Source organism: Nothoprocta perdicaria, unplaced genomic scaffold (assembly GCF_003342845.1).
Source record: "Nothoprocta perdicaria isolate Ctin4 unplaced genomic scaffold, notPer1 scaffold_12, whole genome shotgun sequence".
Taxonomy (NCBI): domain Eukaryota; kingdom Metazoa; phylum Chordata; class Aves; order Tinamiformes; family Tinamidae; genus Nothoprocta; species Nothoprocta perdicaria.
In genome coordinates, this window is record NW_020454316.1 from 5,641,332 (window position 1) to 5,669,171 (window position 27,840).

A 27,840-nucleotide genomic window follows, 5' to 3' on the forward strand; every position below is an offset into this window, starting at 1 on the left:
TTTAAATTGTCTGGGCAGTGTGTCAAGCCATAATCTTTTAGAGGTGTTGCTATACAGCTTGTTTCTACAGCTACAATTGCAAGAGGAAGACATAATGAAATGATATTCAAAACAGTGTTTTCATAAAGATTAGCCATTTTCAACAGCATGGTCCTTGTCAGAATTATAATGTATATTAATCATCAATTCCCTGCTCTAACTCAATTTTCTATTGCTACAAAATTTAAACAACCACTTCTGGAGTATTTGGCTGCTGTATGTAACTTCTCTGAACAAGCTTTGCTCTGAAAAATGAATCCATTTAGACATGATGGCTACACGTTTTGCCATATCTTTATTGCACTTTTACCACGTTGCAAACAATTCCACAAAAATGCTGCAAAAGTAAGCCTAGAGCTGCCGAAAGCAGCTTTTTACCCATATATGTATATATTTACACAAAACTATCAAAAGCAAAGTTGAAAAGCAGCAGCTCGGCTATGATAGTCTAGAAAGATAAGAGCTGCTACCTCCTTATGGATAAATAGTACAACTTGTCATTTTACATCACTTGTAAAACCAACATTCAAGTATTCCTGTCAATGAACAATTAGTGAATTTCCCTTCTGGTAATCACTGTAATTATTATTGTTATTTTTGCCTTTAGAAGTTTGTAATGCCTTAACCCTTTAAATGCTGAGTATCTGGGGGGGGGAAAAAGCATTCAACTTAAATAAGATACAGTGAATTAGAGCACTTAAAGGGTTAACACAAAGTACTAAGTGGACTGTCACCATAAATAAGTGTGAGTCACAAAACTGTGCTGTCCCTCTTTAGTTAAATTTGGTAGGTAGGTTTGGATTTTGCAGATATACCATATATAAATACAAAATATTAAGTAAAGGCCTCCTTTCTATACAAAAAGGACAGGAGGTGGTTTGCTATCAGACTGCAGTCTGTCAGTGATCTGAATATTTTCTGAATTTTTTCATAATCTCTTTTAGGTACTGACGAAAAGCATCACATTAGACTTATTTTTCTTAATGAACTAATCCTTTGCAGAGTCTACACTTTACCTACTTTGGGAACAATTATATTTCATTTTCTGAATTCACTGAATTCACAAAGTGGCATACACAGTCTTTTGCAAGACTTTTGTTCTTTTTTTTTTCCTTTTTGAATCTTCTTTACTTGGCTGGTAAAAACGTAGTCTTGCGATTTCACGATTTCACTACCTCTCGGTCGTAACAGTGTTAACATCAGTGTTAAAGTCATTTTCAACCACGTTGTCGTAACCATCCTTTTCTATACAGTCGCTAACAGCCTTGAGGACAATCCGTAGCCGCCTGTCCATGGCCTCCAAGTGAGGCTGATAGAGAATGGGCGCTACTTTATCCTTTAGCAAAGACTCCTTCATCAAGAGACTGAGCTTGTACTCCTCCTTGGCTAACAACTGTAATCGCAGATAGGTTGACTTCCTTATTCTAAGAGAAAAAGAAGAAAATGCAAATCAGTATTTTCATCGCTACTTAGTTCAGTGAGGCTAAAAGGGTTATGTTCAGCATCCTGATAATAGCGTAAAAACCTTCTTAGCTGAAATGGTGTCAAACTGTCAGTGTCATATTGCTAACAAGTTTTCACCTGACTAATGATGTTGATAGATAGGGAGAGGTTTCAGAGCTCAGCTCTACAGTGAAGCACAAAGAGCTTTCACGATGGTGGTCCATGCAAGGCACCATCACAGAGCATTCTGTAGCTCTGGTGCTCATGTTCATCCCTGCAAGTGGGAGAAGCTCAGCAGTGTATAATCCTGCAGAGATACCCTTGTGTCTCCAGAGCCAAAGAGCTTGTGCCAAGCCAAAACACTGAGCATCACTGAAAGTTGGCTCTGGGCGCTGTGGAAAACCTCCTATGAAGAGTATGAACTAGTGTAGAGCAGTTTTGCCCTTTGCTTTCAATGGCAGGTGTATTTTGCCTTAATGAAGCAAAATATAAATAATGTGTCATGCTACAGCCTACAAGAACACTCTTTCCATGAGGGCTTGATCTTATCAAAGCACTTAAGCACATTTGTGCCAATGCTCAGGGCTAGTTCAGGTCAGGCTCACCAGGCTCCCTGTGACATTTTCTTCCTTCCATGTCATAAGAGAGGTCACTGAGACCAGTAAGAGGCTCACTGGGAATTTCAGTCCTGCTGGTGGGAACAGCAACACAAAATGGGAAGGAAACATGGAGATGACACATACCTGCAGCACTGGTTTAAAGGCACCAATATGGAAAGTTCATCGTGGGAATATTTTCCAAACCTATTTAAAAGTAAGAACAAGAATATGGCAAAGGCTATTTTAAAGATTAACTTGCACACATTTCTTTTCAGTCCAGAATATGGAAACAAAAATTCCCTGTGTTTGCTTAACTGGACTGGAGCAAATCTGGACATTTATCTGGATTTCTTTTGTGCCATTCTTTGCTGAACTATTCACCTCATAAACTCTGAGGTACGGATGAGGCAAATCTGTGCCTGAATAGCAAAGAAGACTTGTTTCCACTTGAGGCTTTCAATACTGTTCTATTATATGAAAAGCTGTTAATAATTTATAAATTATAGGACACAAAATTAATCTCAAAAGGATTACTGTTGAATAATTAGCTTGGCCAGAATTATTTCATTGCTCATAACAGTTATTAAAGATACTTACCCTCTTCCGTTATCTAAGTGGATAATAAAAGTTTCATTTCCAAACTTTTCAAAGGTTTCATAGTGATGTCGATCCATGTTACCTATGGAACAAAGACAAAAAGCACCATTTTTAGTTGGGTTTGCTGCTGGGTGGGCAGGCCAGCAGACAACACATTAGCCCAGGTTCAGCAAGAACCATTGTGTTCCTCCAAACATGGTGGCTGTTTGGCAATGCCACACTTTCCCACTTCAGCTGAACTTTGAGCTTATCCTTCACTATTAGGAGTCTCTTGGGAATCCCAAGGTGTGCAATATTGGAGAGGGGAGATTTTCTCTTAAAAGTAGTCCCAAAGGCATCTGTACCATCTCCCTTTCGTGTCTGGTCATCAGACCTTTTGGAAGAAAAGATGAGCTTTTCAAGTCGTCTGTAACATATCATGCTTTATCTCTTTGTTGATCCTCTAGAGTTGAAAAAGGAGCTTCCTCCCCACTTAGAAACCTGGGTTCCTGAGGGAAATCTCAATCTAGCACCGTGGCATCTTAAGTGCTTGGACAGCCCAGTCAATCGAGGGATAGCCTGGTCCTAAGCCAGCAGAACTTCTTCCGTGGAAACTGAAGCCCTGATGCTCCAAACCTCAGTCGGTGTAACTTGCCAAGCAGCGATGTTACCTGTGCTGGCTGTGAGGCCACAGTTAGAGGCCATAGTTATGGCTTAGGGAAGCCATTTTTAGATTAGGAAAACGCATACTACAAGCAGGCATGTTAACCCATTGGACTTCAGTAACATTATGTTAAATATTTGGAACAACAATCAAACATTCTGTTTTTTGCTGGTTAAGAAATTTGTTCAAATTTCAGGCTGCTCGGGAAGCCAGCACAATATTATGACTCTAGCGTATGGGTTAGGCTACTGTTGTGGTGGTACCAGCTGAACAGCTGCTCCTTGGGCACCCCTGGCAGGCAGACGTGTGATCTGCATTTTCAGGTCAATGTTGTCCCAGTGTGTGCCAATGTCTTGGTGCCAAGCAATGAATTTTGCCTGCGTGGTGGGGTTCGTGATCCATCTGCGGATGCCACATATGGCTCCTGAGCTGTGAGCTGGCTGCTGCTGCAGAGTCTTTTGCAAGAACTCAGTAGCAGAAATGGCTGAGGATGGTGTAGTGGTACTGGCAGGTACCTGAAGATCAAATATGCCCGCTGACACCTTTAGGCACATTGTCCGAATTGGAGTAAGTTTCATATGAGAACATCCCTATCTTAACCACTGAGATAGCTTGGAATTGGTTGCTGTTACTTAATTGTTAATATTTATTTTACTTTGATCAGGCTACTTAAAAATCAGTATTCCTGATACATTCTGCAGCTGCCTTCATTATCAATCAGCGCTTCTTTTTTCCCTCTCTGATGCTTTATAGACCAAGCAGCAAGAATGTGCCAGTAATGGCCAGTGTTTGCATGTGCATGTAGGAACACACAGAACTAAAGCCAAGGATTTAGGCTTAGGATAAGGCCAAGCATTTATTGCAAGGTGAACAGTGAAGCTCTTAACTGTTGTGAAGAAGACTAGCATGACCTGTGCTCTTCACTATGTATTTGTGCTCATCTTTATTCCTTTAATCTGCACTGACAGGAATACACAACCATATAAATTGGCACTTTCTCATAATCATAGAATGCCACGATAAATGCAGCTTCAACCATGGTTTAGTGAATTGCTTTGCTATGCAAAGTGGTGTAGAAAGAAGTGGATTTTTTCTGATTAAATATTGCATTTAATTTTTGAAAGAGATGAAACATACCCATTAGGAAATCAAAAATTGTCATATCCATTATATCCAGGATTCTGGTCCCACTGTCATATGGAGGTGTTTGTTTAACCTCTTCACAATAATCTGGATCAACTTCCCATCTGAAAAAAAAAGCCAATATTTTGATACTTTACGTGACATAAAAAGGTTGCTTAAATATCTATTCTAGGGGCTGGAACACTGGTGTCATGCAAATGCTCCCATAAGCTGACTGCTTTAGAGGGAGGTGCAGCGACTGAAGCACCATTTATTCTTCTGTCTTGCCCTGCAGCTGGCAAACCCTTTGCTCACCACTACTCACTCTGCTTTCTTGCGCTTGTGGTAGGACCGTCTCCAAGGGTTTCTCCAGGTTTTCCTTTTAGCTAAAGACAAATCAGGTAGGAAAGCAGCTAGAGAGCCTTCAATCTGATCTGGTTTCCCACACAAGGCATGCTCAGTTGAGCAGTAGTATGAGCATTCGCCGTAGAAGCAGATGTTGTTAGCTGGCAAATAAAAGAAAAAAATTTTAAAACCTCCTCTTAAATTACTGTTCAAGAATTCATAAAAAACACTGAAGTAACATGAGCAGAAATAAAACCCCGACCCACTGCTACCACAGTTTTCTTTCACTGAACCCACTAAAAAGACCAATTTATTTCACTGGTTGGGATCATATTCTACATTAACTCTCTATGACTATTTCCAATTCATAGAGATTCCAGAGCCCCAAATAAAAAAGGTGCTTTTTAGCCTTTCCTTTCCTCTTGCAGCTTCCCGCACTACATCCTCTGAGATATATTTATTACTCTATTTGAGCTAGGGTGGCTGGAGCCCCAAATCACACAGCTGAACAATAGAGCATGACCAAAATTAAGTCGCCTTTCAAAATCTTGGCTCATTTCCTCTAAGAACAGACAACAACGTTTTACTCATTTACTTTCTCATGTGAGAAGAATTGGCAGTTTCGCTAAGGAGAACTGTTCATCACACAAACAAATGTAGGCCTGTTTGTGGAAGGTGGAAATATCACAGATCTAACTCTTTAAGTATACATCCTAAACACGAATTTCCTCTTCCATACATCACATTATTGCAAAAAAAAACAGAAGAAAAGCCCTGCAGCAGCAGCATAAACATATTTTAAAGTGTATCTTACTTTAAAATCTCCCCAAAGCTGCCATCATACATTTCTGAAACAACAAGAATATCCCAGCTCTTTACAAGAAATAGCTCCACTCCCAAGTGAATTCATTCAAGGCAGGAAAGGGTATCTCATCCCCCCCAAACACACCAGCAGCGGGTTATGAACGAGAATAGGAGCACAATGTTTTTGCTGGTCTACTATAACACATTCCGCAGTTGATTTACACATATAAAATGGTATTAGACCAAAACTATGTCTTTTTCTTATGATAATACACAACGATGCAGAGAAGTTACAGGACTTCCTAATTCCCTGCAAGGCCTCTACATTGGACTGTTGCTTCAGAGTGACTCTCTGTCTTCAAGCAGAATCAAAATGAGCCTGGGGAGGGCTAGTAAATAGATGGAGGTGATTTTAACACACGTCCCCTTGCTTGCCCACTAGCAAAGACCCTGCTGCTCTGAAAAGGGAGCTGGTTATTTCTCATCTCAGCGATGCCTTGCAGCAAGGCGCTCTCTGCATCGCCGTGATGCTGCTCCTCATGGCACAGTCTGAACTTGGGCTGGCAGATGCCCCGCTGGAGATGGCATGTGCATGTGATGAAGAGTGAGGAAGACAGGGAGAAAGGCTGGCCCCACTGCTCCGGTGAAAACGGATGGAATGGAGAAAAAGGCCAACATGAAGGTCGAGCAGGAGAAGGCAGAGGAAAAATAAGGTCTTGTGATGGTTATAATGGTCTTAACTAGGTCCCTCTATTAACTAGAGACAGACAGTGCTGGAATTTCACCAAATAAATCAGATGCTAAGACTGAAGTGTTATATTTTGGCTTGTCCAAGTTACTCGTTAACAAGCCTCCATTGATGATCATCATGTTTGTCCGTTATACTGCGATCACTTCATGCTAGACACGTTACACACATCCCTGTGTGGTGGCTGACTCATAAGGGCCACCACTGTTCTTCACCACTACCTGTGGCAGCGAAGAGCAGTTCCCATCTGAGCTGTGTATTTGCTTTCTCAGTGTTGGTTCATACTGGCTCTGCACATTCTGATTCAGTCCAGAAATATTTACCCTGTGGTCAAAAACCTTGTTGGCATTTACTGAAAGTACTTGCAGGGAGGAGAAAATGAAGAACAGAAATTATAAAGGGAAGAAAAGGAGCACTTAGCATGTCTGTACTTCCATTTTTAGTTCCGTTATTACAAACATTTTATCAAGCATACTACACTTTCTTAAAAGCATTTTAAAAGATCTTCCTGAGAGATATAGTTAGTCCCTTAACATGTTAATTAAAGGAGTAGTAGCTGGAGACTGCGTGTTGGCTAAGAAATGACCAATTAGCCAGTTGGCCTTTTTATTTCCTGTAGTCACCTCGGCCACCTCTGTGTGGTACTACTCATCACATGCTATGACTATTAGCTTGTAAACAGAATGCCTTTCAATCATTACTGTATCTCACATTTCTCTGAATGTAGATCTTTGAAAAACTACTTATAAAGTGTGTAGGAAAATAATCACAGAATCACAGGGAAACTTGGGTTGGAAAGAACCTCTGGAGGTCTCTAGTCCAACCTGCTGCTTCACGCCAGGACAAACTTCAGAGTCAGTCCAGGATTATCTTTTTTTCTCCACTCAAATAAATCCAAATCCCTCCTGTATGCCATATGCTGCAGCCTCACAACATCTTGGTGGGCCTCCTTCAGACCCACTTATTTCATTAGTCTAAAATTAAATGTACAGTCAAAGTATAGATAAACCCAATTTAACATAAGCCATTAGATCATGGCTCTGCAAACTACAAAGTCTCATCAGTTTTCTTTTCAAAAATACTATCACAGCAATGGACTTGGCATAGCTTTTACAGGGCTTCATGGATGCCTTAACTTAGTCTTTGATCATCCTGGCAAAACCAAGGGAATTTCATGCCTCCATGTAAATGTCTTCCATAATTCAGGATGAAAGCAAGAGGTTGTCCAAGCACCTGTGGGCAGTGCTGCAAGCTGCAGATGGCTTGGAAACAGGAGGATGATATTGGGTCATTAGGAAGGCTGGAATACACTCAGCCAATAAAAACTGCGGAGAAACAGCTGTGACTTGTACCTTTAAAGAAACAATTGCAGACAAAGTATTTTGAGGAGCTCCAGGCTGCCACAGAGGATGATTTACAAGAAATCACACACAGATGATGCTCCTTGCTGCAGGCTAGCCAAGAAGAGTTAGGAGATATAAAGATATCCTTATTTCCCCTGTGCCTGATCTCTCAATAGAAGGCAGGATCCTCCCCTGCTCTGCAGTGAGGGGTTGCTTCTGCAGAAAGAAGTGGTTTTCTACACAAAATTGCAGTGGGGCTCGTGCTTTGGTTTGGCTGCGTCAGCACCACCTGCTCATTTGTGCAGGTAAGTGCCCCAGCGAGATACATCTTCATGGCCCCTGACAATTTATGTGTGAGGGGTTGTAGGAACCTTCCTGCGGGCTGCAGGGAGCTCGTGGCTGGTTGTGCAGAGCTGTAGCAGCTCTGTAAAGAGCACAAGGCAGCGCAATGCCACTGCGGTGCTGCTGCCGCCGCCGCTGCGTGGGGTGGAAATCTGACCTTTGGGAAAAGAAGGAATTGTATTAAACACAGCACTCTGCACAGCAGGAAGATAAATACTGTGTTTAGTAGTTTGCTTCTGAATTTAACTTAAGGAACAATGGAGCCCTGCTCTGTATTGTCACTGGCAGCAACTGGGACTAATCATTTGACAATAATCGTGCGTTTGTATTCTGATAAATCTTCAGGAAAGGTTGGGGGCTATCACAGTGATCACCTTGACTGCTGCAGAGCAGCATAACTCGTGGGCGTGCTGCCCTTAATCTCTCCTCCTCCACATTGGGGTTTAATGCAGGACACCCCTTGACAGCCCCAAGAGTTGAGTTCTCGGAGGCATGGGAGGACACAGCCTGTCATTAGGCCAGCAAAACCGGGCTAAAGTTGTATTTCTTTGGGAGGAGCTGTTTGCAAGAGCAAAGCTTTTCCCGACAGCTGAGAAGTGTCTCTGGGCTCAACCTTGGTGTGTCCTCTCCTGTCTGGCTTCTTGAGTGGGGGAAGGCTGTATCTTGGGTGCTGGACCTCAGGTTTCACTACTGAAGTAATTAGCTGCTTCAATTGATTGATATATCCACCCTAATGCTTACATATAGAAACTAGGAGGAAGCACCCAAATTATTACCTGAGGAAAAACATTCATTCTCTCTTTAAACTGTACAAGAAAAACAGTGACAAAAATAAGGAAATGCAATTCTCATTTCAGATTTAAAGGTGAAATAGAAAGCATCTTGGAAACCTCAGTAGATAACCTGATTTTCAAACACATTTAAGGAAAAAAGTCTAGTTAGAGACACATACAAAATGCTTCCCAGGGAATCCTAAGCCAAGAGTAGGGTTCAGCTATTCTAAGGTTAAAAGTAAGAGAAAAAAATTGGAATTAATGATAACAATGAAGAACTACAGTGTGCCTTATCCATACATGTATTATATGCACTGTCCAGATATCTGAACAATAATTCTTCTTAGGGAGAAGAGGAACAACTGTAGGAACCTTAATGCAAATCATTCGGCAGAGCAAATTTTTTTTATTGCAATTTGCATGACTGATAACAGTGGATATTTAGCAACCTAGTGAAACATTTGAAAGAAACCTGAATATTTACTAAAGCAATGGATGAAAAGATCTTTCATTTACCTGCTCAAAATAATAACTAATTCAGATCTCCCATTGTTTGCTGGGAGGAAAAAAAAATCCATAATCCCTTGAAACAAAATTTGAACAAAAAACGTAATGCTTACTAGCTGTGTAACATTGATTTCTTTAAGCTGCTGCCTCAATTACTTCCAAAACGAAGGCTGACATCATTAATATGCTTTTTTTTTTTCCTAGCAAATTACCATTCATTTGTAAGAGTAGCAGGGCTGCTGCTGTCTGCCCTACTGCAAAGGATGTAAAATTAATTTAAATAATTACTGACCTAATTCCATTTCTCCTGTTTAGCCCAAACTGCCTGGAAGTGCACTTTCCTGCCGTCTGCTTTCTCTCCGAATGCAGTCTAATGTATTGACCGACCCTAGTCCTGTCTCGTCTCAGTCATTTACACTTTCCAATGGCAAAAATGAAGGCTTCTCTGCAGGGCAGCATGGAAAAACACCTGCCTGCACCTTGCTGACATTGAGAGCCTTATTTCCATGTTTTGTAGGACCACATCCTGGGAAATCACCCAGACAGGGAAACCTAGGGAGGTTTTTTGGATACCTCACAGTTGTCCTGATGTGTTCTTCAAGAAAACACGGACAATATTTCCCCTCAGAGGATTTTCTCTGCAAATGGTGGTCTCCTAGCCTGAGTGAATGAGCTGTAGAGAATGACTGACACTTAGGTCCTTTCATTTTGGCAGGTATATATGGGTGCATAAAGAGGGATATTTTAGCAGATGCACTATGTGTCCCCACAACCATAACTTGTGCCTGGGCTTTGCTGGAGATACAGATGCAGAACCACATGTGCCTAGACGAGTGTCCCAGAGGGGGCATGGTGGTGCCATGTGGGTACAGACTGCCTCTTGGAAGACCACAATTCTCCACCTCTGTAGCCAACTCTACCTTAAAATCAATTGTCCACTCATTGCTTAATCAATTCCACCTTCATCTTGCAAGAGGAGACAAGTCAGCCTCTTCAGGTCTCTCTTAGGGTCCCCACTCATGAGCTAGCCTGATGAATCTTTTATGGTCCCAAACTCACACTTGTCCAATATCCTTATGATGCTTCATCACCATCAATGCCATAACAGGGGTTCCCTCTGCAAGGGCCATGCAGCACCTTCACCCCAAGATGCTGCTGAGCATCCTACCACCCTGCAGGCAGCAGTGGGATGCTCCAGGAGATGGGAACAGGAGCAGTCAGTGGCCTCTCACCAGGTAGCACTCGTTGATGCCCTCCACCCTTTGCCTCCTTTGAAAGGAGCATCAGCTCTCGGGCACAGGCATTGCCCACAGGGCTCCAGTCACATTGTACCCACCACATTCCACGGTAGCGATTTTTCCAAGTCTTTTTCCATTTCTGTCCTTAATCTGCTTCTTGAGCTCCCTGTTAGGTTTCGTGAATTTGTTTCTAAATGCTTAATTTAGGATCGCTATTACATTTTCATTAGGCACTAATTAAAGCCTGCTTTGTAAGGTCAGGATGAAATACAAGATGGAGGTTGGGCATATGTTAATGTGAATCCAACTAATTAACATGGGTCTTATAGAAAGGAACTCTGACAACTAACCAGCATGATTTAAGCAGAGTATATTGATTTCAGAAATGTAAAACTAAAAGAAAAATCAATTGCCTAAGTGCTTTATTCTACAGAAAAGCCTGATTCATGGCTAATCAAATATTTTAATTGAATTTATCCAATTCCTCTAAATAAATTTGAATGAAGGATTATGCTTGGATCCTCCTTTGGATGTCAGGAATTTCATAATGACAAGATAAAGATCTTCATCCTAACTGGCAGCCTTACTCCACAATCCCTTGCTCTTGCTGCTGTGAGCTGTGTGATACTTGAGTACAGTTTTGTGATTCTCAGAAACCACTGAAGTTCCCCTTTAAGCCTTGATATATAACCTGCAAAGAGTAAAAAGCAAGCTAGTCCACTAATCCATATCTGCCTTGATAAAATGGGAATAAAATGGTTAGTATTTCAAACGAATCAAAGTACCTTATGCCCATTAACAGCTGCATTTTTTTTATCAGTTTTCATGAATAAATGTTTGCCAGCAAAGCGAAAAAAAAATGTAGAGAGACAGAGAGGGAGAGAGAGGAGGAGAGAGCGGGAGAAGCAAGTGCCTAACTGGAGCACACAAAGTGCCTGCACATCACATTCTGTGAACACTGCCAGTGGTACGTGTTAAAATGGAGCACTCGTGACACAAAGGAAGATGTAATTATGTAATGTATTTTACAAGCGAAGTTACTGAACTAAATAACTGCCTGCTATACCGTGTGCTCTCGAGCTGAACATAAATATTAAGCTAAGAAAACATCAATATTAGGCTAAAAATGCTGCCATAACAATGAGTTTATTGGTGATCACAAAACTGTAATGAACATTTTAGGAGATAAAACTCTGCAGTGAAAGTGCCTTGGTCTCTAACTAAGAGCACTGAATTACAGTTTCAGTTGGGAGGAGCTGGTGAAGTCCTTGGACCGTGACTTTGGGATCAAGGCTGAACAGCCAGTGCACAGGAGCACTCCTGGATCTCGGGAGATTTCCGCTCCTGATTTCCTGCCTCTACAAATCACAGCCTGAGTTCAGTAAAACGCAGTTGCACAGAGCTGAAATAATATGAATTAAACTCACTGGAACATCCCCACATGCTTTAAATTGAATGGTTCCCTATATATTCTTTCTCTAAGAATGTATTTAGTTTGTTTTTAGTGCCTTGATTCAGAGGCTCCATTTCTCTGTTTCAGCACCCCACATGGTAATCAGAGATGATCCTTCTTCCACCCTTCGCCTGTCCTGTTTTGGTTATGTATTCTGGTGAGCAGAGCCTGGTTTTATTTTGGGTTTGTACAGCTCTGCTTCTGTTGGGGCCACCAGATGTTGAGAACGAGAGAATATTCATAGAAAGAGAGAATAATAATTGTTCCTGAGGCCAACACTAAAAGCAAGACTGAGGACTGGGAACAATTCAAGGCACTTCTACCCTGGCTTCTGCCAAGAGTGGCTTTCAGATGGAGGCAAGATATGCCACACATCTATTTGCTTCATTTTAGTTTTTTGAGACTCCTTTTGTAATAAACAGTGAGGAGTGTAGCTCAGAAAATTAGGTTTCAGTCCTCCAGTGAAACAGGAAAAAAAAGCAAAAATAAACACATCTGACCAACAGAAGTGACTGATCACCTAGCACTAGGGAAAAAAAAAAGTCAAATTAACTAATGGGCTAAATAATAAGGTTTGGGGTTAACTGCAAGCAACAGAAGAAATTGCTTTGGAAATTGCTTTACATAAAGCTTTGTTGAATTCTTTGCTTTCATGAACCTAAAAGCCCATCTCTGTGGATAAGTTTTCAAGGGTAAAGGTACTCAATTCAAAACAATATAGTCTGCTTTGCAAACTCTGTCTCCACATTTATATTTATTCAAAGGTCCAGAAGACAGTTCTATTAGAAATATCTGAGCAATTAAACAATCTATTCATCCTTTCCTTAAACATGTATTGGGTGGCATGGAAGAATACAGTGCCATTTCTAAGCCTACCTGGTGAGATGAAAAATGTTCTCCACAGTTTCTTGTCACGAGTAACATCTCTTATTTCTCTGGTCATGTTAACCAATCTGCCTGCAACAGGGGGGACACGACGGAAATCCAGGATCCTGGAAAGGGAGAGTTTATGTAGAGGATTAAAATACAATGATAGCTGTTTGTACTAGGAAGGCACATTACACTCTGAAGACATCATCAATCTGTGGTCTTAGTGGTAAAAAATCCATCAACCTTAAACTGGATAGTCTTTTGTATAATATTCTACAAAACATGTCTTGAAGGCCATCAGTTCTGGCTTACATTGTGTGAAGCAGACACAATATTCAGAAGAACATAGGAACACAATGTTCCATGGAAAACATCAAGTGACAAAAAGTTCCAGAAAGTAGATAGTAGAGACTAGGTTTTGACCTTGTGCCAATGCAGGATTGTTATAAAACACATTTTGCTCACCGATTTTTAACTGACCTGAGTAATGGGGATTCAGTGTCTCTCTTTCATTAGGAAAAAAAAAAAATCCAGCTATTAGACCTAAAAACTGTTTTATTTTTATCCCAACAGATTTCTTTGATTTATTTTCTTCTGCTCTTCTTCCCGTATACCAGCCTAAGCAATATCTCCCAGATACTAAAAATTTTCCCTAGGGCAAAAAAGGGATAAAGAGTCTTTTACTACCCCCAAACTTTCTCTTTAGGAGATCATAATAAGCTCCCTATGAAGCATTGCTATTAGATACAGTAACAGCAAAATCCCCTTAAAAAGCCTCCTTGTAGGTGGGTTTTCTTTGTCCTTTGTCTGCTGATAAGATTTTCTATCTCTGATAGCAACTGTTTTTTTCTGCTTACCGTGTAGATATTTAGCATACTTTCCATCAGAAGCTTGATAAATGCTTTGTCCTACAATACCATTTCCTTAAAATGGCAATAACAAAATATAAAGCAAAAGAGATCAACACCAAGGTCAGCCACCATATAATGTGAAATGCCTTTAGGGATCTGACCAGGATGGTTCCTAATGGCAAGTGTATTCTGTGATGCCCACCAACAGGCCCTCTGATCCTAACCATCAAACTAGCAGGCAACGTGACCCAGCCCCAAATAAGCTATGGACCAAAATTTCAGATGTTAGGTAGGAAGTTTCTTGGCACTTCATGGTGTGAGGGGAGCTTCAGTTCTAACTCAGCCCATGAAATGTCACAATTTCTAGATGTGCCATTAATAATTCCTCACTAATTTTGATTCCCACTCTTAATTTGGGCAGGCGGAGGGGGCTCCAACCCATATCTGGTCTTGCAGCATCCAACACAGTATGCACTAATTCTGCTTGGGGGATCTAGAAAGACGGGATGACCATTAGTGTCCTCTCCTTCCTAATTACTTGTGGCCTAAATATGCTCCTTGTATGGGATGACGCCAGTTCTTGGCTGTGAAACCTGGCCTCCCTCTCCCTCCCATTCATTTCTCTCTGAATACTCTCATGATTCGTGATGTCTTGCTCATATTTACATGCCCTGGAACTCACTGGGGTGAGCCAAACTCCGTCATCCTCATGCTGCGTATTCCCCATGAGATCAGTCTTCTCCTCGTGCAGATCACAAAGGAAATTCATTTCTCAGCTCCTCTTCAATGTCATTTCTGTTTCTTTCTGAAAATTAGTTATTGCCAGCTTTCTCATTCCCAGGGCAAGTCTTATTTCCTAATTATTATCTACCCTTTCATCATCTTCCATTTCATTTATTCATGGAGTTTGCCCACCTTTGTTCCATTTTCCCCCCTTTTAAAAGCATTTCAGTTACAGGGCTGGCCAAGGGCAAGCAGCTTATCACAATATTTCTACTTTTTTCCTTTAATGAAAATCCATTTCACTTACCTGTCCAAATGAAATGCTGCTATTTCTGCATTATGTCTTTCATAATCTGAGAAATAAAAAAAGTCAGGCGGGGTTTCTTGTTCTCTGGTTTGTCTGCAAAGAAAAACAGCAGAATGTTATAATGAAGGGTTAGCATTTCTAAGGAGCAATACTCAGTCATCAGCATGTTATTCGGGAGTTCACTATTGTTTGCTTAATGGAAGGCCTTTAACTACCTCATGTATGCATTATTTGCCATGTAGCTCTCATTTTACCTTCTTTTTCAAACCACTGTAACAAAAAATAGGATTTCAAGACTTGCGCGTGCAGGTTGCTATTCCACTCAAGATTCTCACTCTATTTAGCAAGATCTGTTTTATCACTCTCAAACATTTCATTAGTGATAGCAGTGAAGACAATGTCATTTCATTAAATTATCATTAACTGTAATTATGAGATTTCCAAAAGTAATAACATTTTTCTTTCATCTTCTGCAGTCATGCAGCTCCTATCTAAAATATGACTCTTCCTTTGTATTACTTAGAGCCAAAAGTGACATGTTTTTCTCAGTTCGGAAGAAATGGGATCACTGCAGTTTGATGGCCACGACACATGTCATGTTTCAAAGAATATTAACAAGACCGTGCTCCAGAGAGGATGCAGAATTTGTTGTTTCTTCAGTTTAAGAACCAATAAAAAATGTCATCCTGACGGAACAGAAAGGCTGAAGCTTGAACACTAAACCCTACTAAAAATAGCAAGTTCTCTGTGTAACAGAAGAGCAAGTCGCTGTCTCACTTCAGGCAATTTCCACTCCTGCTGGCTTTTGGATGGAGAGCATCCCACATGCAGTTGAGCAACAAAAGTCTAGGCCCCATCTAAGCTTGCATTATGCCCTATTTTGGAGTCTTAAGAGTACAGCCAGCATTGCAAAGCTGTTCTGTAGAGCATCTGCAAAAGAGGAGAGTTCCCTATAGGAAGAAAACATAATTTTCCAACCTTTTTTCATTTTCCTCTGTTTTGGGTGGCCACTGTTCTCATCACGTGTTACACCCCAGCAATCAAAATGCAGCAAGCAAAATGCATCAAAGGGGAACATCAAATATTTGGTTGTATCTGATATAACTGCAGGTTGGAGGGGCCACCAATACCTCAACGTTGCCCTGGCTGGAAGACCACCCGGCATCATGACAGGAATGGTCATGGAGCGGACTTGGCCAGAGCTCTGCTATTCAGCCATCGAATCAGCAGCCACTTTGGCTGCTATAGTTGCTAACCATCCATAAGAAGACAAGCCAGAAGTGACCATGGAACAAAATAATGCTGTGGTTTCTCTCCACAATAAGAAGAGAAGAGGCACAAACCCATGGGGAGGAATAGAAGAGAGACAAGACCCTGCAGCAAGTTGCACAACACAGCGTGTAATCTGGACAAGAGACTAGGAGAGGTGCAACCTTGTTATACATATTCCGCTAAAAAAAATAGATATGAGTGTGGAATATATATCCAGGGGAAGAGATTAACACAGAAATTAACAAGAGATTAAATGTTTCTTCATAACTTCCCCTCCCTTCTAGATTTAAAAACTCAATTTCTTCAACAAACCGAAGATAAAAAGATTCATCTGCAGCTTTTGCAAACTTAAAACACATCTGCAGCTGATAAGCTAGTATTACTAATAAGCTAATATTACTAATTAGCTAATCAATACCATCTGCTTTTTATCTCCCCACGAGTTTAAACAAATCATGGCTGTTCCTTTACGAGAAAATCTTGATGCAGAAAATTAAGTTTTATAGACAGGGTAGATCTCAACCTTGTAAGTACAGATATCTCCATAACCCAGCGATGGTTCTGATTTCACTTTTCAGTTTGTTCCCTGGCAATGGGGTTCAGGCTATTATTCATTTGGTAATAAGCACTTTTCTCCTGCAGTGTTAGCCTTGGTTGTATTTCTCCCTGTTGTAATATATAATTAAATCATAGTACCCCCTCCTAGAAAATGATGAACTTGACTGTCCTAAAACATGCAAAATTTGACACCAAGGTAGGCAATGGAGATATTGGTACTTTTCAAAGTGCTGGTCAATTTTTTAGTGGTAAATGGTAATAGGTGTGATGGTCATACCCTAAAGCACAAAGCTGACTTCAAAAAGCTCCCTGAGTTTAACATGGCTTGGAGTCACTAGACTTCTATGTGAATACGTTTAACGGTGTTTAAAAGGCACCTACACCATAATCTATTTTTTTTCACTCAATGCAAACATATTTCTACATGATTTTATTTTATCACTATTAGAAAATGTGCCGTTTTTTGGTTTGCAGAGTCAGATCAATGCATTGCCTTGTTTGGTACTAACTCCTCTAAACACATCCTGCTTTGACTCATGCATATAGAGAACTGGGAGATCAAATTCTTGTCTCGGTAATGCTGGCAAAAAGTCAGCAAATTCTATGAGTTTATTCTGGCTTTAGATTGTTGTAAATGGCCCTCCATCTACAAGAGAAAGGCTGGGAAAGGAGCACAGACTCTGAGTCCATTCCAGGTCAATTAAAGTATCTTATGAAATAACAGGGACCAATTCATCAAACAGCATGTTTTAAATCGGAATTACATTTTAAAGGAAAGTTTAAAAAAAGTCTGTTTTTTTTTTTCCAGGTATATTACCTGATGGTTATTGAAGAAAGATGGCCTAATAAAATGACACACGCGAGGAGATATTTGAGCAAACAGAGCAATATTTTAAACCCTTCATGGAAGCGCACACTTTGGCTGGCTAATAAATTAAAGACAATGGTCAGAGCTCCTCAGCAGCGGCAATAAAACCTCCCACCATGGAGCACACAGGTTCTGCACAGGTTGCGGACGGCGGGAGAGAGCTTTTGGCTGCTGCCTTTATTTTGCAAACAGTTGGAATCTAGCGCTCGTCTCTTTGGAGAAGGAGTTGGCAGATATTTATAATGGCAGGCTGGGAAGCTCCGGAGGAGAGACAGATGGAGAGCTGTTGATACTGCGCACCGTTACAAACTACACAGTGGCACCAGACCAATTGCAGCAGGAGGAAGCGACAAATCAGCACCGGTAACGCTGGCGGAGCAGAAACAAGAACCGAAGGGAGAGCAAAAACCATGAACGTTTCCCATCCATGGCCCAACTCGGAGGAGAAGAGGAAGTAAAGATTTATCTTAAACAAATGAGGAGCAAATGTGCGTTTACGTAAGACAAGATGCAGCCATGCTCTGGGCTCGTGGCTAGATGAGCAAATCGCGCTCACCGAGGGAAAATAAACCTGACCTGCCTGGGGAGCGCACTCAGGAGCAGATACGGTGAGTCAGCCCCATTCTTGCTATTGCCCATCACAGCTTCGGTGCTCGGTAATATGGGGAGAGAGTGACACAGTGATTTGGGTGTGGAAATAATTGCATTGGCTCAAGTTTTTCTTAAATGTTTGCATAAACACTTTCTGAGCAGTTATTATGTCCTCAAACTACAATATTCATAATTGCTATGTAGGAATGAACCCTCTAACATAGGCATCCATAGTTAGCTTTGAGGATCCCTAGTCTGATATAGTCCCCAGGATCAATACGCACCAGGCTGGGGCTGTGACCTGTGACTTAGAAGAAGCCTGTCTAGATGCCAGGCCTCCTCGGCACTGGAGGCCTCATGTTATCGACGAAACAGCCAAAAAGCTAGAAAATAGGGCAAGCAGACCAAGCTGAGGCAAGTGTTCTCCTGGCAGACACAAGCTGTCTTCCCATGCTGCAGTCCCGAGATTTTCCAGAGACACTTTTGTGTGACATTGGTGTACTTTTAAGTAATCAGAGGACAAACTACTGCTTCATAGTGGGGGGTTTCCAAAAAAGTATTTTCTAAATAGGCCATATTCCTGCTCTAGCAAGGGACTGGGGGAATCGACTGACCAGATTAGAGAGGATTAAGGACTACAACGGCGCTCACCCTGCTGCTTGCGCAGCATGGAGGACCGTGATGAAGAGCAATCCCTTTCCTTGGGTCACACGATGCTGTTTAGAATGAAAGCAGCAGCTTTCTCGTGACAGAGATTGTGTCTGCTCACGTCGGACCCTTCTGCCATGGAGGCCCTGCTCTGTTTTGGCCACTAGCACAAGTTCTGTAACTACAGCAAGTGCCTTTGCAGCTGCACGCGGCATCGCAGGGGCTGCAAGGGCAGTAAAACCACAGCAGTGAAATCAGGACGAGACACAACAGGCCAGTGGAGCACGGTAATTGCGTTGGCAGGAACACAACTAACATTGATAAGGGAGCAGTTTGGCCATTGGAACAGATAAAGAGAGATTATCTGGGTCTCCCCACAGCTATCGGTTGCTATTGGGTTGTTACTATTTTCCCCTGGCAAGCAGCAATGCCTGATAAAATCTCCTTCCCAGGGAAGCATTTAAGGTGTTTTAAAACCGGGCTTGGAGTTAATACAAGACTAATAGGTGCTGCTCAGCAGTTTGCCGCTGTTTCAGTGACTTTGGGGCTTGTTGAGGACTTGCTGTATCAGAAGCACCACAGTGGGGCTTCATCAGCAGCCCCGAGCAGCTGTAGCCCAGATGTTGCCTCACATCTGAAAAGCCTTCCTCCCTGCACAGACACACATGAAATTTTACCAACCTTCCTCTATAAATGATTGCTTTATACTAGTGGAAGGAGCAGGCTGAAAACTTCAGTGTCTGCTTGCAAGATTTTCTGCCCCTCCAATCCTTATGTCAAATTGGATTGGGCAGCACCGGGATCTAGAGTGCCCTGGGATAATCTAAAGCTTATTATTCTAAGTGGAGGAGGCAGCCCATAGGAAAAACCGTGTCTCCAAGGCAGCTGCAGCCCTTAGGAGGGCACTTAGATTTTGCGAGTGGCGGCATCTCATCAGGGAGGGCTTTCCACGCGTTTGGCATCAGTTTCAGCAGGTGGAAGAAATGCCACTTAATTTTACAATACATTATAGTGGCTGTGGAAGTCCTTAGGAAGATAAATGATATTGCTAATGCAGGGCTACGCCGACAGTAGCAGAGAGATCTGGTGCCTATTTCCGACTCCTTGTGGAATCTTGGCAGCTGAGGCCATTGGCTTTATCAAGGCTTTCTGTGGCAAAGAGCACTCCGAGGAATGATACGAGCTGTTTACAAGAGGAGAATATGGTCCAGAAAATGAGTGGCCAATCCAGCAATGCAAAGACATGCAATTTAACGTGCTGCAGAAAGGATGTTTGGCCCGTTTCATTGCTATCATCCAAATGACAATATGGGCCTCTGCAGGATATTCAGGCTTCTTTCGTTTAACTAGCAGTTCTACAGCTAGAAAAATGAGAGAATATTTACTGTGGCAGAAACACAGAAATTCACACAGGGATGCAATAGGAATAGGAAAAATTAGCAAACTGCCAAAAGGATAAATACCAAGATCATGCTATTGCTTGCCAGCCCTGGAGTGCTTTTTTCTGAGCAGACGAGGAGAGCTTGACAACAGCACACGCTCAAGGACCAGTTAGCTTAATATAGATCATCAACTTCTGATACAATCAATGGCAATAAGCTTCCAAAAGAGAATTTATGTTTATAAATACCTTGTTACCTGTCACAGTAGGACAGTGGAGGGGAGAGAGAAAAGAAAATAATCAGGGAAACAGTATATTAGATATATTTTTTTTCCATTTCCAGTTGCTGAGAAGAAATGCTGGGAGGTCACCTAACCCATTCTCCTGCCTCAGGGTAAGATCAGTTAGACCTAAACCATTCTTGACAGATGTTGCTATATCCTGTTCTTCAAAATGTCCTTTCCCAAGCCCATGGCTGTAGCCCTGTCCTCCTTGACTCCATGTGCTGGCCTTACTCTTCTATATATTTGCGGTCTGGCTTTTCTTCCTCTGCACTTTGATCTCCTGCAGTGCTTTGGCTGTGTTCCAGAATCAAGGCAAAACCAACACAGCGGCAGTTCTTGATGATAATTTGAGCTGTTGCAAAGGAATAAACACAGGTTTTGGGCTCTCAGAGTGTGTTCACATATTTGGGCCTATGCCATTCTCAAGACTTGTGTTTCCCACAATAACCAGCGCCCATTCCTGAAGAGAGCACCCAAACCCTTGGGGAATTGGCCCTTCATATCTTTGCAGAGTCCTCAGACTTGAAACCACTTCTTTACTAAGCACAACTCAGCAATTTTTTTCCCTACAGTCCAAAACCTTGAAACATCTACTTGGGTACATCCCCTCAAAAATGTCCCTCGCTCAAGAAGACAGTGAAGCAACCTCTGATTTCTCTATATTGGTCTACATTTTGTAGTAATATCTCAGAATGTAGCCTCTCTATACTGCTGCCTTCACTGGCATTGTGCTGACAGTAAAGTCAAGGCATAATCTTGCCGATCATCATTGCATTGTCTACTGGCACAAAATAACAGCTATTTTTTCATTCGTTCTCTTTCAGTTTCAGATGTGTAAGACATGAAGAGAATCTTTGATCAGTGTGAAACATACAGAGTTTGATCAACGAGGAAAATTTTCTTCAGCAATTCAGAATATTACTTCAAGCTCTGCCTAGTAAGTAGCAGTCTGTCATCTTGGGAAAAGCAAATGAAAAGAAATACTAGTATAAGCACATTTGTCAGGATGTCTTCCCCACCCGCCACTTTTGGGCTTGACAGCTGGCTGCATCCCATTCCCGTTTTCCATGCAGATCTACTCAGATGATGGAAGTCTGTGTGATGGGAGCTGTGCTGTTAGGCAACTAAAATTTTAGATTCACAAGGTTTTATTTTTACTATTATTTAGAAGATGGCTAAAAGAAAGCAAAATTCAGTGCTGATATAGAGCTGATAAGCCACACGAAGCAAGACAGGTTAACACCAATACTACCAAAGTCTAGATAGACATAAAACAATCTCGAATACCTCATCCTTTGGGAAAGAACTAGGGATTGAACCACTGATCTACAGAAATAGAAGCTGAGGTCTTTGTATCTGGATTTAGTCCCTGCACATGGTGCTCAGTAGGAGGTTTATAATGCATAGCGGCAAGCTGATTACACGAGAGCTGGCATGCACATACAGAAATTGCAGGTGTGCAAATCTGTGAGACTCTCTGCAAATTCCTTTTCCTCTTCTTCTCTTGAGGTGGGGGGAAAATGGGATGTGGGATGGAGAATAACTCAGCATTGATGCCACCAAGGCTAAGTGGCTGCACATGTTGGTTAGCGTTTTTATTTAATTCCATCCAGAAAAAGCAGGGTTTGTACAGAAAACAAATGAGTCATGGTAAGAAAAGAAAGGCAAACTCTGGGAAGCTCCTGTGTCTAATTTACTTTTCAGATAAAAAAAAAAAAAAATCTTAACCCAGGAATAATATTTGATTCATCTCTGAGATAGAAACTTGACATACAGGAGTGGAAAGATTAAGAGGCACTTGACTGTACTACAAAACAGTTCCCTGTACCAACATTAACATGGCCAATGCTGTTGCCACAGCAGGGAGGAAAAAGGCTCTTAGCAATTAAGTAAGCAGCAGAGATCACTAATGAGGTGCTGCAATGGTACCTTTCTTTAAGGTAAGGTGTCTTCATTAAGAATTTTATCATGCAAATCCCTTTCTGCCCTTGTACCAGCCTTCCTGGTGCTGATTCCTTTGCATGCTTAGACAAGGATTGCAAGGTAGGGCATTTTTGCCATGCGGGGCCCATGAAATCTGTCATCTTTCCTCTTGATTTTTCTCTTTGAGGCTCTGTTGTACACTGCCTGCTAGCCATAAATTGCAAGCATGAAAAATGATACAGCTGCAAACTGCTTTTGAAAACAGACCGTGCAAATATAGCTCAGTGTGAGCCCAGGTATCTTCAGTCTTTCTTCAGTAAAAGGACTACAGAGTAATTTCTACAGAGAAGGTCTTGAATATATAATATTTGTAGAGAACATGGGAGGAAAAATATGTACAAAATCAGAAGTCTGAAGCATTTCTTCAGCCCTGAGAATGCTACTTAATACGTCTGAGGTCATTAAGGGTAGGGATTTAAAGGAACAATAACATTAAACATATTAGAAGCATCATAGAGCTCAAATGTCTTTTAGTTTGTGGGATTTTTTTTCTTTTTGCTGCATCCGATGTAGAAACTCCAGGGCTCCGAATAGGTTCCAGTTTAAATAAGTTGGAAAAAAATAATCACTGTGAACCTAACATATCGAGAGCTCTCTATGTAACTTCTTCCCATTTATTCATGCATTTTTTTCCTATCGCTGTAAGAATAGCGAATCTTGGTAAGCTTGTCCTCACAATATCCCAGGAAGTAGGAAAGTATTAGCCCCATTTTGCAGCAAGAGCTCCCAAACACAGAGCTATTAAGGATTCAGCTGTGCCCTAAGCTAAGCACTCCAGCCTCATTAAGCACATGCTTAACTGTGGGCATGCATATAGCCAGTGAACTATGTGTGTCCTTGACAGCCAAGCGTATCCTTAATACTTCCTTGGAGCTCTTCTGCGCTCAGCCTTGTGCATGATGGAGCTGGGGTGAGCACGGGATCGCACATGGCTCCTCACGGTGCCCGCTGCTGCCTCCCGCATGATCCCAATGCTCTGTCCAACCACAGCAGTGACCACTTTGGGGGAAACCTCATCCAGCCACCAAAGGGATGGTCATTTGGGCCACAGGCTTTGGTAGAGCCCAGGTTTGTAGGTCTTTGGTGCAGCCGGTGCTCCCCGTACCCAAACACTGGCAAGATACAAAGCACCACAACTCCTCTAAGCCAAAAGTAAGCACTTCTCTTACTTGCCTTTCTGAATTTCCCCTATCTAGCTCTATCTCTCTACCATTGTTTATTATGACTAAAATGTAGTACAATCAGACCTGCCTATTAGTCAAACAGCAGGGCCATCATTTTACCATGGCTTGGAGGAATAAACTAAAGGATGCTCAGGCTCCAGCTGTGAAAGCAAAAGCCCTCTGGGATTTCTGTTTTCTGTCATGGGTGAGCTATACATTTGCAACTGCATGGGGAACTTCTACTACCCCAAGGGCCACAAAGGACTAACCAGACTAAGTTTGGCCAGCCAAACATGCACAAATCATATAATTTTGGCTTTTCATTTTGGTTTGCCACTGGAGAGTTAGCACCGACTTAAGAGCTCAAGATCTCAGATAAACAACTATTGTCAAAAATCATTAGCAGGACAGAGCTTATACTGTGTATATGGATGGACTCATATGAAAGAGCGTAACATTCTTATCTGTATGGAAGTCACGGTGCCATCCAGCCTTCCTCCCCGAAAGACCTCAACAGTGCACAAACTCTCCTCGTGTTTCATATAAAATCAGAAGCTGAGCATCAAGATGAGAATCTTGAAAAGCTCTCCTCCAGAAAGCAGATCCCTCAAGGACAACTAGGTCCACCACTTTGTTCCAGCTCCTCCTTGATGCCCCAGGCAAACCTCACATAGGTGGTGGTAGTAAATCATCCTTGTGTTGGCCAGAGGTGAATATACGCTTAGAGGACTGCAAGTTTTGCTTTCTGAGCTTGTTTCCATACCAGATCCTGAGGATCTTCCATAATTATGCCAATGAGGATAGCAGGCATGTGGTTCCTGTGAGATAATCACTCCCCAGGGCTAAGTGTTTCTCATTCCTCAGAGGTGTGATTTCCCAATAAAGCACACACACCCTTGAACTTGCTTTCCTGCTGCTATTAACATTCTTTAATGTGTGGCAAAGGGTGATGTGCCTCTCTGAGCTGGAAAGAAGATGTAATTGCCTGTTTCAGACTACTTTGTGGTTACAAAAGAAATGGGAATTACTTTGATACGGTGTGGTGTTTCATTGCTCTGATAAAGCAAACTCTTCCAACCTCCTTTTTTATTTTTTTTTTACTTGTCTCACTAATGCTTTTCATCCTGACAGCAAATATGATCCCTGCACAGGGTATCTAACTTACTCTTTGCCTTATTTCCTGAGTAGACTTCCATGTGTTTTGTTTCCAGGGAGAATCTTGCCTAAACAAGGAATGCAGAAGAGCACTTCCTTTTTACTTCATTTCACCTAGGTTTGGTTGGCTGGCACTTACACCATGTCTCACTAGGATATATCCATTGGGATTTAAAGGTTATGTCTGAACATGGGTCATGTCCTGCTGTAAAAAAGAGCTGCTGATCAAGACATGTTTGAGGTTTATTTCATAGGTATTTCATGAACATGCATCCTATCTTTGCTATTTTGGTCTGCAAAGCGTTACATGTTGGGGAATGTGATGACATCACTAGTTTGCCATTTTGAGCATTTCTCGAGTTCCTTTCTCATACGCAGCTGTCAAGATGATTTACAAGTGCAAATACTTCAGCAGACTCCCAAGTCTCTTCAGCCCTTGGGAACACCGTTGCTCAACCATAGCCAGAGGACTCCCAAACTTATCCATTGGCTGCCCCAGCAATATTAACCCCAATGTTTTCACTACCAGCCAAATTTTGAATTGACTGTTTTCCTCTCCTTTGATTTTTTAATTCTTGCAGGAGTAGGAATACATGGGTACAGTGTTTGCAGTCCTTTCCTGCAGCCCTTTTGCAGAGCCATTGTGACGCCCTACCGAACCAGGAAGAACCTCATTTTCTTGCTAAAGTTCCCCTCTTCCAGGCTCAAAACCTGCACTGCCAATCTGCGTTTTATAGTAAAGGCACCATGTGAGTCACAAATTACACTGAAAATTACACATCAGGGTCCTTTTATCTTGCAACTGTCTAGATAAAGGGTGAGTTAATGCTCTGCAGCCCACAGGGAGTTACTGTATTACTCCCAGGGAAAAATCAAGACGTATTAGCATCTCTTCCCTCTTCAGCATTTCCACCGAGAAGGAGCATTTTAACCTCCTGGCCTCCACAGAGGCCCTGTTGCTGGAGGCACCAACTGGATGAGTGAAGAACCCAGTTCTCAGTTCTCCACACAGAAATTCCTACTCTCCTGACTTGATCCTAGTTTTAAAGGCAGCATTTGTGGGGGGAAAATGGAGGTGAAGGTTTTGAGGAGTGTCAATTGCAAGGAGAGCAGAAGCAGGACATAAGAAGGGTTCAGTATTGGCTCTGCCCTTCTTAAGTAGAAAAAGATCTATTGAAGCCACTGAAAAATATCTCATATGAAAGAATAAAGAGCAGAAGGATATTGGGAAAACTTTGCAGCATCACTACAAAGAAAGAACAGATTTAGCTAGCTTGATTGCTTTCAGCAGGACCTCACAGGGCAATTGCTATTTTATATAAATATCTCCCATCAAGTGCAAATGTGTTCAGTGAACTCCCATCCTTAGGGCGCAACGACAGCATTCACGCTCCGTGGATCACAAATCTGCATCTAGCAAAACCTGGAGCCAAGCTTAGGAAAGGTAAGGACATGTGTGTGCTTAAGTGTGTGCGTTGCTGCAGGCGGCGGAGGGGATCTGCGTCTCCTCGGCGTGACTCGGCTCCCTAGCGTTCCCTGGGAAACAGGTGTGAGCCTTTGGATGAGACTTCAAAATTCCTTTCGGCTAATTTTCATTGAAAAGTCCACCTATGAGCAGGTTGTTTGGTAAAACAAGGAGAGATTGCCAGAAAGCACACAAGGATAGGCAGTGAAAACAGTGCTTAGGGGGAAAAAAAAAAGCATAAGAAAGGAGAGTAGAGAATAGGAAAGAGGAGGGAAAAATTTGCAAACCGTGTGCAGTAAAACTTAGAGTGAAATGACACTTCTCTCTCTCTTTTTTTTTTTTTTTTTTTTTTTTTTTTTTTTTTTTTTTTTTTTTTTTTTTTTTTTTTTTTTTTTTTTTTTTTTTTTTTTTGTACGGGGCTGATTTATGTTATGCAGCTGCTTTTCTCTAGTTATGCTAGCTAACTGCTATGTCTGACTACCTCTCCTAGATTTTTTAACTGTGTTAAAATGTCTACAATTTCAAGCTTATCTGCTGTACGGTAGATATGATATGGTGCATAACCCAGAGGAGTTTTGAATTCCAAGAAAGAATTATGTTTTTCCTAAAGCAAAGGACGGACACCTGTATTTCGTTGTTTTTCTAGCTTTATAAATTAACTGTGAGAACAGGATGTATGGCAGAGTGAATTGATCCCATTAATTGATCCTTGAACTTCCTCATTTCATTCCTCTAGCACTTACTATTTTTTCCTTGGGTCTGATCCAACTTTCCTTGCAGTTCATGAAAGGTTCCCAACAGAGTTCAAGGTGAACTGGTTCAGGATCTTCAGAGCCAGTCCTTAAAGTGGGACCCAACATGCCCATATTTGAATTCAGAATTCAGTGAGCTCTTGGGAAAGAGGCCATTGACTTCAATGGACTGTAGATTAGACACATAAGGAAGGGAATAGCCAAACGAGCAAGTCATGACAGCAAATAATACATTCCTATCCGTGCCCAAATGTCAGGGAGAAAGCTCATAACCTGTGCCTTTAGTTTCTAGTTCAATTATGGCCACATATTCCTTCCATAGGTCTTACTAATACCAAGGCAGGTATTTGAGGATTTAGTGAGAGTAAAGAGGAGAAGGATCTTTAATTAAATCTGCAATTCTGTCCAAAACCCACTGTGCTTTTTACACTTTAAAGATTAAGATCTTGGATGAAAAAAGGTGCATAATCCTATTCTTGTGTTTTATTATGGGCCCCTCAAGTTCCCTTCTTAGCTGCCTCCAGTTTTAAGAAAACAGCTTTAAAAATATTAACTTACCCCTTTGATTTTTAACATCGCAAACACCGGTGCCATAACACCGTATCAATCATGCTCTCAAACTAGGTAGGTTGCCAGCATGAGGACCAGGCAGTGTGAGAAATGAACTCCCACGGGAATCCCAGGGCTTCACGACCTCCTGTTGCCTGAACCTACCGGCACCGCTCCCGTCTGCCTGCTCCGAAATGAAGCAGAAGGCAGAGCAGCACCATATTGAAAACTACAAAAAAAGCAAAGCCCTATAAAAATTAAACATTGAATTGTTCTTAATTTTCTGCATGCTGAGGAGAAAGTAAGGCAAAAAGAGAACAAAAAACACCTGGCAGCTAGTCTCTGTTCAAGTCACTATTGGAGAAACCAGCAGAGACTCAACTAAAACAGTCTTTTGATCGCCCACCACTTCCAAAAGCTGTGC

At 41.7% G+C, this 27,840-nt stretch overlaps 1 protein-coding gene across 1 annotated transcript in view; it reads right to left on the reverse strand.

Annotated features, from left to right (window-relative positions):
* Positions 1 to 490: 490 nt before the first annotated feature.
* The window catches only part of FAM20C (FAM20C, golgi associated secretory pathway kinase), a gene marked incomplete at its 5' end in the record, with an annotated part of 50,775 nt that continues 23,425 nt past the window's right edge, over positions 491 to 27,840 (reverse strand). Inside the window, 7 exons of the mRNA XM_026053932.1 lie at positions 491 to 1,463; positions 2,226 to 2,285; positions 2,679 to 2,760; positions 4,459 to 4,568; positions 4,769 to 4,949; positions 12,873 to 12,988; positions 14,748 to 14,840. Of these exons, the coding sequence (XP_025909717.1) occupies positions 1,211 to 1,463; positions 2,226 to 2,285; positions 2,679 to 2,760; positions 4,459 to 4,568; positions 4,769 to 4,949; positions 12,873 to 12,988; positions 14,748 to 14,840 (895 nt within the window). The remainder of the gene's footprint in view (positions 1,464 to 2,225; positions 2,286 to 2,678; positions 2,761 to 4,458; positions 4,569 to 4,768; positions 4,950 to 12,872; positions 12,989 to 14,747; positions 14,841 to 27,840) is intronic.